Raw genomic sequence first — 12836 nt, 5'->3', positions numbered from 1 at the left:
GGTCGGGACGCAAGCACTTCCGGAATACGCGATAAAATCTATCTAAGTACCCGATATTGACCACGGGTTTGTCTTGGTTGAAACATTTCGTGGAGGAAACTTATTATTTTCATTCTTCCACTACGCAAATTCACTCTCCACACGACACCGACCTCTACAGCCAGTACTCATTGTCATGGTGGGCACCATGAAGATGTGGCAGTACGCCCACCTCGAAGCCGGCCTCGAGGACGCTATCCATCTCGTCACCGGTCCTATCCCGACAGCCTCTTCTCTCGTCAAGGACCAGATACTTGTCCGCGTTCTCAACGTCTCCATTAACCCAGTCGACTACAAGCTCCCTGAGTCCTTCATGGAGTCGATATCTGTCCGGCGCCCCGCGATTCCTGGTCTTGATTTTTGCGGGCGAGTCATTGCCGCCCACACTTCGGTCCACACCTTTACCGAGGGCCAGCTTGTCTTCGGCGGCTTCTCGCGCACTCCGCAGAACGGTACCCTGGCCGAGTATACGGTCATTACCGCTGCTGAGTGTGCCGCTCTTCCTGTCGGCATAGACCCCGAACAGGCCGCAGCGGCGGCAACAGCAGCGACGACAGCTCTGCAGTCGCTTCCAATCGACGTCGTCAAGCCGGGTGCCACTGTTTTCATCAACGGCGGCAGTGGCGGCGTGGGAAGCTGGGGCTTGCAGTTTGCAAAAGCCATGGGCGCCAGGTTCGTCACGTCATGTTCAGGCACTGCCGTCGAGCTATGCAAGCAACTTGGTGCTGACGAGGTTATTGACTACAGAGAATCAGACATCATAGCAGAGCTGAAAGGCAGAGGCGCGGTCTTCGACCTGGTGGTTGACAATGTTGGTAACACCTCGGATTTGTACGATCTCAGTTCCACGATCCTCAAGCCAGGCGGCACCTTCGTCCAGGTTGGCATTGGTGGCACCATGGACCTTAAAAGCATTGCAATGATAGTGAAAAGGTCATTGCTAACTTCGGTCTTGGTGGGCCGCCGCAATTACTATTTTGTGAAGGCGAACAACTCAACCGAACTTCTGACCCAGATTGCGCAGTGGATGGCCGAGGGCAAGGCGAAGGCCGTAATTGACTGCAGGTTTGCATTGGAAGAAGTACCACAGTCCTTCCGGCAGCTGAAGAAGAGGCACACTAGAGGTAAGATTGTTATTCGCGTGGCGGGGCTCCGATTAGCAGGGTGAACAGTTGCATATGCCACTGCCGGAGTTGGGGGTTTTCTTACGATAGAGGTGGGGCAATTCATCGAGTAGGATTCGGCCAAATATATAGAGGTCGCCATGTATAGCTCCCTCTAACTATTTCTGTACTGGAGCTCACAATAAGAGGTTCAAGACCGCGCAATCCCAGATCTGGTGCCTTAGTAACTTATATAAAGCTGTTTTTGTTCCGATACTACGCACCAAGATCTCTTTAAATGAGAAGCATGAGTACAATACCCTACCGAGCTCTTTAGCAAAGAAAATACTTGAGCAACTAGAGCCTCTGCACTTCACTCGTGACTGGGCATATGCTGGGCGACCAGTACCTAGGCGTGGTCTACCAGGATACTTGAGCTCATCTCTCCAGTCGGTGGAGCGAGGCGCTATCGGTACACCGGCTCCAATCCCAATTGCCCTCCTGCAAAAGAGCCAAAAACGATAAACAAAACGAGAAGCGAATTTTGGAAGCGGTCGCATCCGAGCAGCCGCCGTCGTGGTCCGCGCCAAGGGTCGACTGGCGACGCCGGATGGTCGGTCTCCCGTTCCGAACACTGTTATAACTTCATCCTTGTGGGAAGCCCTTGTAGGAACCCTTTTTTTTTCAGACTTGCCTCCACTCGGCGATGAAAACGAAACGCGCGTTCATCACCGCGCTTGTCGACCGCCTCGCAGCGCGACAGCTGGGGTTCCCTCCAGAAACACGCTCATATACGGTTCAAGCCGTATCGGATGAACCGGCGCAGTTTGAACTTGCAGCAGACCTCTATCAGCCTGTGCTGGCGAAGGATAAAAAACCAGCAGGTACGATTCTCATTCGATGTCCATACGGGCGTGGCCTCGTGTTTGCGCTTCTCAGCGCCCGCCCATACGCAGCCCGTGGCTATCAATGTTTGCTAGTGAGCTGCCGCGGCACGTTTGGTTCTGGAGGCAAATTCGATCCATGGCGCCACGAAGAAGAGGACGGACGGGCGGTCGTGCAGTGGATGCGGAAACAAGATTTGTATACAGGGTCGTTCGCGACCCTCGGGGGATCGTATTTGGGATTTGTGCAATGGGCGCTTCTACGAAATCCACCACCTGACATGGTGGCTGCCGTGATCCAATGCGCGCCTCATGACTTCAGTCAGCAATTATGGGGAACGGGCTCGCTGGCGCTAGAGTGGATTTGTTGGGGCGAAAATATGGCGCGTCAGGAAGAGACGGGGATTTTCCAAACACTCAAGAAGCTGAACACGGCAGAAAGGATGCGACCTGTTTTGGACCAGATTCCTCTAGCCCAAGGCGTGAAGGCGCACTTCGAGGGTCGCGCGTCCTGGCTGGATTTCGTCAGCGAGCACCCAGATACTTCCGACCCGTATTACAGGCCAATGCAACTGGGAGAAGCACTAGAGCGTGCAGACATTCTATATTTCTGGTTGGTGGATGGTACGACGTGTTTGCGCCACAGACAATTGAGCAATATAGGTGTCTCCGTGAGCGCAATACAAAGGTCGCGCTTTTGATGGGTCCATGGGATCATATGCGTGTTGGGCAAGACTCTAGGGTCTATCAACAGTCGTTCGAGTGGCTGGAAGAACATCTTGCGAAACGGATTCAACGTATAAGAACAAAATCTGTCCAGTATTTCGTGACTGGGACCAATGAATGGCGAGACGTGCAAAGGTGGCCACCTCCGACAGTTGCACAAGAGCTATATCTGCGATCCGGCGGTCGTCTTTCAAGTGAACAGCCATTAGCTGGAGAGAATCGATCAGCCTTTGCATTTGATCCTAGGAAGCCAACTCCACAACTGGCGGAAATCTGCTTCTAAGTGGTGGAGCTACAAATGACACCACACTGGCCGCCCGCTCCGATGTTCTGACATTCACGACCGAGGTGCTTGAGAAGGACGTGGAGATTTCCGGAAAGGTCATTGTCGAACTAAGCCACTCCAGTGACAATCCAAACGCCGATTTATTCATTAGGGTCAGCGAAGTTGATGCAAAGGGACAGTCGCATAACATTACAGAAACCTACAAGCGCTTCCCCTCTGGCCAAGGAGTTAGCCCTGTCATTCTTCACCTAAACGACTGTGCACATAGATTTGTGAAGGGAAGCCGGATTAGGCTCATCATTGCAGGAGGGTCGCATCCGCAATTTGCAATCAACACTGGAAATGGGGTTGGAGTAACCTCAAATGGGTTGAAGAGCACTATTCATACGATAGTCCGTGGAGAATTCGGAGCTTCGAGGATATTATTGCCTACTGTAATGTAGAAATAATATTGAGACTTCCTGGCATTTGCTGGTAATGAGAGAGATAAGGGTTCATCCTATAGTTTGCTACTCCCGATACAATTGCTGCCAATGCCCGCCATCAGGATCGGTTTTGGACTGACAGAATTCGTGATAAGCGTAGTCAATAAAGTCTGCCAAAATCATAATAGGTAGAAGACCCGCAGTGCATTGCACGTTTGTTCTTTCTAGCGCCGCTTGTGCAGCCTAGTATATTCTAGTTTGATTAGGTGTTTAGAGTAATCTTTCACTTTTATCAAATCCTTACCTTATCTGGCTTTGTCTCTGGAAGCAAATTCTTTTATTGACGGGTGCTCTCTAGAGTATCCAGTATTCATAAGACAGCTCTCTCGGATTTTAATATCTTGGTTGAGTATACCAGCTCAGCACGCTATTGCATACACTAGGCGAAGTCGAATGTTGTCAGACCCCTACCAAGAATTAGAAATGCAGCTTCTTATGTACAACACAGAAAATCCTCGTTCCTTAGTGCCAGTGCTTTAAGAGTATAACTTGGCGGCATAGAGCCGCCTGGACGATATCGCTTTATGTCTCACTAACTTTTAAACTTTCTAATCCAGCGCTGTGAGCATCTCCTTAGAGGCGCCACCCCTATATAGACAAGTAGTGTTAATTTGATCATGCTCATGCTCCTGGAAGATGTCAAGTATCAAACTAAGGTCTTCTATAAACTGCTGTCAGGAAGCCGGGCTAAGACACGGGATGCTGTCAGCCAATAGATCTGCCTTGTAAGATTACGGCGATAACAGGACATCATGAGTTAACAAGATATCCTGTCAGGAACTAGAATCTAGGTGTGAACCGCACTATATGATAGCTGCGGGGATAGATATATATGAAGCGGAGTCAGAGGGTCAACTGATAAGTCTCTATTATTACTAAACTAATCGCTGGTCTTCCCTACTGGAAGGCCAGCAACGCACGAAGTTATTCTAGTGCGTTACGTACGCGCTAAGGCCGTAGCTACGGCCTGAGGCACGTAGCTATCTTATAGTATATAGTATAGTATCTAATACTATCTCTCTCCTTATAGTAATTATAACCTTATAACTAACTCTTATACTATAGTAAGGTTCTTATTATTATAATCCTATTTATTAAGTAGCTTTTATACGCCTTGACTAGCTCACGCTTGCGTATTATGGTTGACACATTAGTTTAAAGTTAGGAGTTAGGAATAACTTTAACTTTTCCTAGTTATAGGTATAGTTAGTCCTCTACTAGCCTACTTTCTTATTTCCTATAGTTACAGCTATAGTTGTGGCTTCTATTATATATTTAATAGTAAGGTAATTAAGGTATAAGGTTCCTTATTTCTAAAGTAGTTTATTATAAACGTATTTTAAAAGGTAACTAAGATAGGTATTATTAAAATACTATACTTATATCTATAGTCTCTTCCTTCCTCCTCTCCTCTTTAGACTCTTTTAATAGATTGCTACTATATATATCTTATCTTCCTTACTTCTTCCTTATCTCTAGTTAATTCTATTGTGTTCCGCGCCCTATATTATCTTGTTTTCAACCTTCAGCGCCTCTCTGGGCCGTAGGTTGACTATTTTGGTGATATTATATAGTTACAGAGGATTCAGTATATTTCCTACCATACTATCTTACTTGGGCTTCGTCATGGCTTATTAGTGTGTTCTAGATAATAACAAAATCCACTAGAGAGGACATTCCAAAGCCGAGATCATCGCGGCCTTAGCAAACATAGATGTCCGGGCATCTCTACCCAGTAAGTTCTTACCTCCCACCCCATCACTAAATATCCCTGTCCAGAGGATATCGAAGAACCATCGACTGAATGCAAGAAAATTGGGGAAACACCTCAACTTGGCTCTTTGGTGAGCGTGGCGACCGCCTTGGAATGTTCTTTTTTTTCAGTACTCCAGAAACCTGATGCAGAGCCGGCAACAAGCTGGAATTTGACTAATTTGCATGGAAGCTTCCCGTCATCCACGTTTCGATAAGGGGTTGCGCGAAGGTTTCGCTGAGTGATGAGACCCACTACTATCTTCCTGGTCAAAGACATCACGGAGACCTGATAGCCCTGGATTATGCGGGTCAATGTTACCAGGCAGGCGGAAGATCCTCTCGTTAGCCATTGGCATGGTAACTGGGATGTCCTTATCTTTCTGGTCCCACCGTCCAAGATTGATGTACTCATAGGCCATGCGCTGGAGTTGCAACTTGTTATCCAAAATCCACTGGAGTCGTTTATGATTGCGTAAGTTCTGTTTTCTGCGCCAATGGTCCACAAATGGCTCGATGATCCAGCTTAAAATAATAATTATACCACCAACACCAAGTATAAGCGAGATTGAAAGGGTGCTAAAGTTCTGGTAACCCCCTGGATTATGAACCCTCTGCTGCTTGCACATAATTGGCCAACCATTGTCAGTTGGGGTAATGACCTGAGCTTCCGGTGGGAGGTTGGCTGGACCGGCGGCAAACTCCACTATGGCTCGTTGAAGCTGAGCCAGCCTAGTGGCAAACCAGTAGGTTACTTCAATAGTCCATTGATTGTCTGGCAAAGGGGCCTGAATACTCCCGCCAAGGGCACTGTAGACAAGTTGATTGGCTCGAAGGGCGGATTTACCCTTTCCGGAGATTGAGGACCCTATTCCACCACTGACAACAAGGATCCTCCGGATTCGATTGGCTGTGGCGAGTTGTTGTACATTATACCCAATCATTGTAAGGTCATTTTCTATAGGGCGAGCTCCGGTGAGACGAGTGCAGTTATCGGCATCTGACCCATTCAAGCGGTTTGGGTTGCAGAATTGATGTTGGTCTATACAGCCCATCACATGGACATAGTCTAGGGCTAGAGTTAGATACTTATTATCTTATCAGCAAAACAGCTGGGGTCAGGACATACAATCACTTTCATAGAACGAGAAATTTTGGCCGCCAACGGACAGCACTGATGCATTGAGATATGTAGAAAAAAAGGGGTCCTTTTCTGGCTTCGTGTATTTTATATTGTTCGGAGCAAGATATATCAATGAGATATCTCCTGCTAGTCGCGTGGTATTGAGCTGTGGCGTAGGAGTCCAGGTATTCTCAGCACCCATATTAGCGGTGAATTCACTTTTATAACATTTAGTACCGTGTTAAAAGAACGTAAAGCAAGTACCTACTTTAACTCATAACCACTAAGGGGCATTCTTGCTTGAATACTATTGTATTCAAAGGTCGACCCATTCAAACCACCACCCTGTGCGGGTCCGTAAAAATAATGATAAATAGACCCAGTAGTGCTGTTTGTGACATAGACAATACTCTGGCCTTTAGGAAGGTGTGGAATGATGGAACATGTAGTGACTCTCCGGTACTGAACCCTGTCCTGAGAAGGTGCGTTGATTCCAAGATCATGATATGAGTCGATGAATCCAGTGTCAAGCTCGAAAGCTGCAGAGTCATTATACCAACACCACCCATTAGCAAATGGACACGGCGCATCTGTCTTGCTTGAAAACAAGATTCGTTGCTTAACAAATGCTTTGCATAGTATACTTGTTGCATTTGGCCCATAGCACCTTTCGACATAACTTGCAGCATTGATCGAGTCGGAGAGAAGCTTGAAGGGAAGTGAAACGACAGAGGAGTTTGATGAAGACGGATATGTCCATGTGCCGCAATTATTAGATCGAATCAAAACGTCTGTTCGGGCAGCTTCTGAAGCTTCAGAGGAGAATATTGCAGCCACTTCCCATACAATGAATATCAAAAGACCCCAGAAAGATAAACGCCAGGATCGACGGACATAGATCCAAAGGCTCTGCTTCTGATCCTGCCCTCCACAGCAATCGGCAAGTTTTCTCCTCCACCCGAAAGGTAGACGAGATAACTCCCACCATGCGCCAGCGGCCGACTCAGAATTTCGTATGATCACCTGGTGCTGACGATGAAGAGCATCGACTTCTGTATCCGTAGTTATGATATTGTAAAGAAGAAACTTAAAGATAGTCCAGAAACAACCACCCACAAAGACAATGAAAGCACTTAGAAACGCGGTTAGAAAGCTACCACCTCTATGCGTTAGCGTTAGCGTAGCTCCAAGAATTCGATTACGGCCGTAGTCAATCCAAGGGCCCGTATATATATAGGACGTCATCGTACCCGGTTAAAGAGGATTATAGAAAATAATAGTGTTGTAGAACGCCTTTGAAGACTAAAAAAAAGCAAGATAAAGATTGGAGTCTCTGGTATTAGGGGATTATAAATATTTGGAGAGTTATCTAATAAATCATTGTACATCGTTTGAGACATAACTCCCATCAAGCTTAGAGACCGTAATTGTGGTGTCATCTAGTAGGACTACTATATCAGAGGGATCTTATGTTAACAAATAGGATTAATTGGAATGCATTGCATGATCTAGTTAAAGCTTGTCTAGCTTAGCAGCTCATAATAACTCATAAGATTAGCTCTCTTGCTAGGTTAAGGAAGTTCTAGAACATGCAAGTCAAAAGCTGTACATAAACATACGCAAGTATACATTTTGTTGGAGAGAGAAGCTGAGGGGGGTGTGGTGATGTCATCAACACCAACTTTCTGAGATCCAGTGCTGCCGCTAGTAAGTATTCAGCCATTATACTCGTCAATAAACAACCTGAGTGGCCAATTATCTTCCTAATTTCAATCAGGCGACCATTAAGAAGTGCAATTATGCCTGCTTGATTTTCTGGTGGCGATTGATATCAAAATTAATGACCACAAGAGTACCTCTGGCAAATACTGTGATCTCATCCTTGGCTCCAATTGAAGATGTACTGGTAGCCTGGACTCAGCAGGCGATTCCAAACTGAGTAGAAGCATGGTTGTCCCCTACACTGAGAGTGGATCATATGATCTATGTGCATGACCATGTTCTTGAGGTTACTTTCTTAAGCTTGCTCTTTCTGCTATCTATGTTACAATCTGCTTTTCAGACTACTCTATTTACGTTATTTATGCCATGGCAATAGAATGCAAAAAGGCTCTCAGTGCTTTCTTGACTAAGCAGGGACTTTGTGAGCATTTTTTAATTCTATTCAGCATTTTAACTTCGAATAGCTCTGGCCGCCAGCTGAACACACACCACCATCCTTCAACCAGAAAATCATGGACATCTGATTGTGGAACGTGACTATTGTTTCTCATTTGTTTCCGTTTTAGGGTGAAGAAACTTTGGAGCATGCCCGCAAATAAATGGAGATAGCTTCTCAATAAATCTGACATGTAATGGGTTCATTGGGCTAAAATAAGCTTAGATATTAATCATAAAATAATGGGTCACCCATATTGGGACCCTTCCTGTCCTGATAGAGTTTTGATGTCATCAGCAACAGCCATAAATAAAACCCAGTGAGATACTATCCACAAGCACTTGCTAGTGAATAAACTTTGTTTGTATCATACTATCCTGTAATTTCCAAGAATTGTTGCATCCACATGTTGAATAAATTATCCCTAATATTGAGTTACTCGACATCGGTGATTATATTGTTCTAGGCAGAAGAAAGCATGTGTTATATAAGAAAATATACTGTGTGTCTTTCCTTCTCACATAGTATTTACCTATAGAAAGTTATATGTTAATGCAGACAGCTAAGTAGTTATCTGACTTTCATGAAAGTCAGAACCTACCTAGTTCTAGATTTTATGAACCGGGATGATACTACTACTTGAGTCTATTATTATAACATAGATATAGAATTATTAAGTCATGAGGTCAAGTTTGACTATTAAGATTTTTTCATATAATGATGTGAGAAAGAGGTTTGGAATTAGAGTTTTTTACTTTCTTCCATTAAGGTTATAGTAAATGAGCTCATTTAAACTTTATCTCTGGGTACTCAAGATCTAGATCTTCAAAACCTTAGTAATCAGTTGTTCCTTAGTAATAGTAAGGTCCCTATATAAAAAAAAGCCCTTTTTGTTTTAAGCTGCTAATGTGCATCTTCTTATCTTCAATACTTTCTGTTACAAGCTAGTTACCTTAGTTCAGCCACTCATAAAAATTGGTCTGCAATGCATTTCTTACCCTTGGTCACGCTGCTCTCCAGCACTTTATCTACTGCTATTGCCGCATCATGCAGTAACTGCTCACCCACATCGCCTGATGGCAAAGTTCTCCAATACGCCTGGGCAATCCAGGTTTTCAGCTATGCTTTCTATGAAACCAACGCAATAAATAAGACCGACTTTTCCAGCGCCCTAAATAACTCTGCAGCAAACTACTCTAGCAACCTAGAGGGTATAAAACGTCAGAATCTTTTGGGTGCCGCCCAGGTCGAAACACTTGGCTCTAATATATCAGATTTTCAACAACCAAAATGCAATTTCTCGATACCTACACCTTCAAATGCAAGCACCTACGTGTTCCAAGCTTGGTACTGGGAAAATACCCTCGCTGGTGCTTTTATTGGCTTGGCCAAGTTCACTCAGACACCTATTGTCTCACAGCTTCTGAGTTGGCTGTCTGTTCAGCATGCCACCCACGCCACGTACATTGCCAGCTTTAACGTGCCAACTGTCTTTGAAGCAAATGGGAGCTCTACTATACCTATTCTTCCGCCGGATCGTGTTCTCAGCACGGAGAAGGATGACCTGATGCTGGGTAACATCCTAGACGGGTGTGTAGTTGCTCCAAATCCTCCCTGCAGTTAGGCTCTCGTGGCTGGGAAGCTGGATACTCATCTCACCAAATACCGCTATTCTTGGCCGGAATAGGAGCAGCACATTTGGATTTTTAGTTCAGTACGGTCTTCCCCTTAACGCTTTCTTTTCCACGCGGAGGCTCTCGATTTCCCGAATTTGCTTTGATTAATCCTGTCGCACTGCCCGAACCACCCAGGTTTATCGCACAATATTAGTGCTCACTTCAACAAGTCCCGAAACCAAAACAATCCATGACCTTACCCGTGAGTCAGAGGCGCCGGGCTTTACTTCAGCAGCGGTGGTAGCGAATGGAATTAGTCCCGTTGTCTTAGTCGTCGCAATCTGTACTGCTGTTTTGTGCTACTGTAAGGGGTAAAGCTCTGGCGAATTGCTTTAAGCAGTGGCACAAATTCAGCAACTCTACCCGGTGTAATTAGTATATCTTAACTGCAGTGATTCTGAGAAGCAGAATGAGCTTGATCGTTTACCTCAATGGTTCCAGGATCATAAGCATTCAGAACAGAAACAAGTTTGAGGCTTATTTTAGAACGGACTTTAGTATATTCCGAACCTATAGTGCGATCGTGACCGCGCAGTATCGGGCACAGAATATTTCAAAAAAAAAAAAAAAAGTCGTTAGGAATCGAAGCGAAAATTTTATTAGGATGATTCCACTCCATTGCTAACTGCGATTAAAGCTCCCTGCACCAGAGATTCTAACAGCATATATTAAGCCTTATAAATGTCTGTTTAGCCTCGGGACCATTTATTTCATTTTGAACTCCTCTTAGAGGCTTCTCTAGACCTGGCTTATTACGAAGTGGTACCACTAAAAGGCCTGTCTACTAAGTGACAGCAAGCCACGCACACTGAAGCGATAACCCAAAAGAATGCAGCAGAAGTAAGGACTTTCTTGAATGCCCCGTCCTTGATCTTATACTGGCCAGTCTCCCGTGGCCATGATTATATCACGTGTATTAGATGACGTGACGGTCCGCAAGGCAGAGTGAGGCTGAGTTTGTGTGGTTGATCCATTAGTTAGTCTGTGGGATTGAGGAGGTGTAGATGAATATCCTTGTGCTGAGTAGAAGAGGTCTGCCGTGTGGGTATAGAATGACGCGCTCTTTCCTTCCTTTCTCCTTATATATCCTACACGGTTCGCCAAGTATAAAAAGCATTAACTGAGACCTCAGGAAGGGACAGCCATAGCTCGTAAATAGCCTAGTTCCTCCGATCAACGATACAGTAGTCTGAATGTAGCACTTCAGCAATGGGAGCAAGCTGAAACGCAGTAGGAAGTCGTATTTTAGAGCATAAAGTTACAGTTGGGCTGGGGGCATACGCAGACGGTGCAGCCAGACAGGCATGAAGCTGACCAACAATTCCGCCGACGAAACAACAGTCAACCGGGTCAAGGCCAATCCGCCGATAAACGTTATAATATACCTATAATATTCTAGGTATATATAAATAAAGTAATATAAGGTATTCTTAATAAATATTATATTATATATCTTAATAATATCCTTATCTATTCTTAAATAGAGGAGGAATATAAGTAGTATATTAATAAGGTCTTATTATACCTCTTATAAGTAAACCTCTATACTAAATTATCTAAGTATAGCTTTTATTAAATAGAGGTGTATTTTCTTAGGTTTATTATTAGATAAGATAGAATCTATATTAACCTAGAATATATTTAGATAATTAGTAACTAGCTATTACTAATATCCTTTTATAATATCTAAGTATTCCTAGGGTTTATAGGCTATTTTTAGTAATTTATTTATTAATATATCTATATTACCTAACTACTTACTAACTTACTTAAAGGAATAGAGAGAGAATAGAAAAAGAGTCCTTTCTTTTTATTAGATAAAGTATAGAGCTCTTTTAAAGAGCTTAAGAAAGCTTTTACTAGCCCCTTTATATTAAGATACTTTAATATTATAAGGCTAGTAAAGGTTATTACTAATATCTTTAGATTTATAATTACTAGGATTCTATTATAACCTATTAATGGGATTATAGAACTCTAAAAATAATCTAATTAATAGCTAGTAGCTGTAAGACCCTCGCGAATGTACATAGATACTTGCAACCCATCGTCCTTAGTCAGCCCGCGGGCTGACTAAGCCTACAGGGAACTTCCTCTACTTGTAAGGGGCTGGTTCTAACCTCTAGTGTTAATCTACTATAAGATCCTTATTCTTGGAATTAACCTATTATAATAAGCTATCTACTCTTATTACTACCTTTCATACTACTTATAAAGCTCTAAAAGGCCAAGGACCTTTATAATTTTAATACTTATCACCACGAGTAGTCTATTAGAAGTAATAATGGTTGATATACAAGTAGGATCACAACGTGGCTAGTGTCAGAGATCACGGGCATTGTCAGCCAATGGATCCGCTGTGCCGCAGCTAGCGCTGTGACGACTACGGAGGAATGATGCGCCGCGCCGGTCATAGCCCTGACTAGGATGCCAAGAGTTACGGTCATAACCGTCCGAGCTATCGACTATGACGACTCTGACAAGGAACATAGCCAGCATAGCTGAGGGCTATGATGGATATGATGGACAGCTAGTATTTAAGGACACTCGTTAACACTTGTAATTAGTTTTAGCTACTGTCTGTTACTTTCGGAATCAAAGCTA

The 12836-nt window shown here is 44.2% G+C and overlaps 4 protein-coding genes across 4 annotated transcripts; 3 read left to right on the top strand and 1 right to left on the bottom strand.

The window, feature by feature from the left end:
- Nucleotides 1-175: 175 nt before the first annotated feature.
- Nucleotides 176-1207, top strand: BJX68DRAFT_270783 (NAD(P)-dependent alcohol dehydrogenase; the record flags this gene model as incomplete). The annotated part of the gene is made up of 1 exon (XM_071046768.1): nt 176-1207. One exon carries the CDS (start codon nt 176-178, stop codon nt 1205-1207), a length of 1032 nt encoding a protein of 343 aa, XP_070894877.1.
- Nucleotides 1208-1848: 641 nt separating this feature from the next.
- On the top strand, nt 1849-3481 carry BJX68DRAFT_270782 (CocE/NonD family hydrolase; the record flags this gene model as incomplete). Its single annotated transcript, XM_071046767.1, has 2 exons — nt 1849-2650; nt 3003-3481. The coding sequence occupies 2 exons, from the start codon at nt 1849-1851 to the stop codon at nt 3479-3481; spliced, it is 1281 nt and encodes a 426-aa protein (XP_070894876.1).
- A 1994-nt stretch (nt 3482-5475) lies between these two features.
- BJX68DRAFT_270781 (uncharacterized protein) lies at nt 5476-6692 on the bottom strand (the record flags this gene model as incomplete). The annotated part of the gene is made up of 3 exons (XM_071046766.1): nt 5476-6344; nt 6405-6616; nt 6667-6692. 3 exons carry the CDS (start codon nt 6690-6692, stop codon nt 5476-5478), a joined length of 1107 nt encoding a protein of 368 aa, XP_070894875.1.
- Nucleotides 6693-9499: 2807 nt separating this feature from the next.
- On the top strand, nt 9500-10708 carry BJX68DRAFT_168176 (uncharacterized protein). The gene has a single exon (XM_071036999.1). It carries the CDS (start codon nt 9542-9544, stop codon nt 10178-10180), a length of 639 nt encoding a protein of 212 aa, XP_070894874.1. The 5' UTR covers nt 9500-9541; the 3' UTR covers nt 10181-10708.
- The last annotated feature ends 2128 nt before the right edge of the window (nt 10709-12836 follow it).

Source organism: Aspergillus pseudodeflectus, assembly GCF_044049435.1.
Source record: "Aspergillus pseudodeflectus strain CBS 756.74 chromosome Unknown BJX68scaffold_53, whole genome shotgun sequence".
In the NCBI taxonomy this organism is placed as follows: domain Eukaryota; kingdom Fungi; phylum Ascomycota; class Eurotiomycetes; order Eurotiales; family Aspergillaceae; genus Aspergillus; species Aspergillus pseudodeflectus.
The sequence above is the reverse complement of the archived record's forward strand: the minus strand, read 5'-3'. Positions and strand labels throughout refer to the sequence as shown.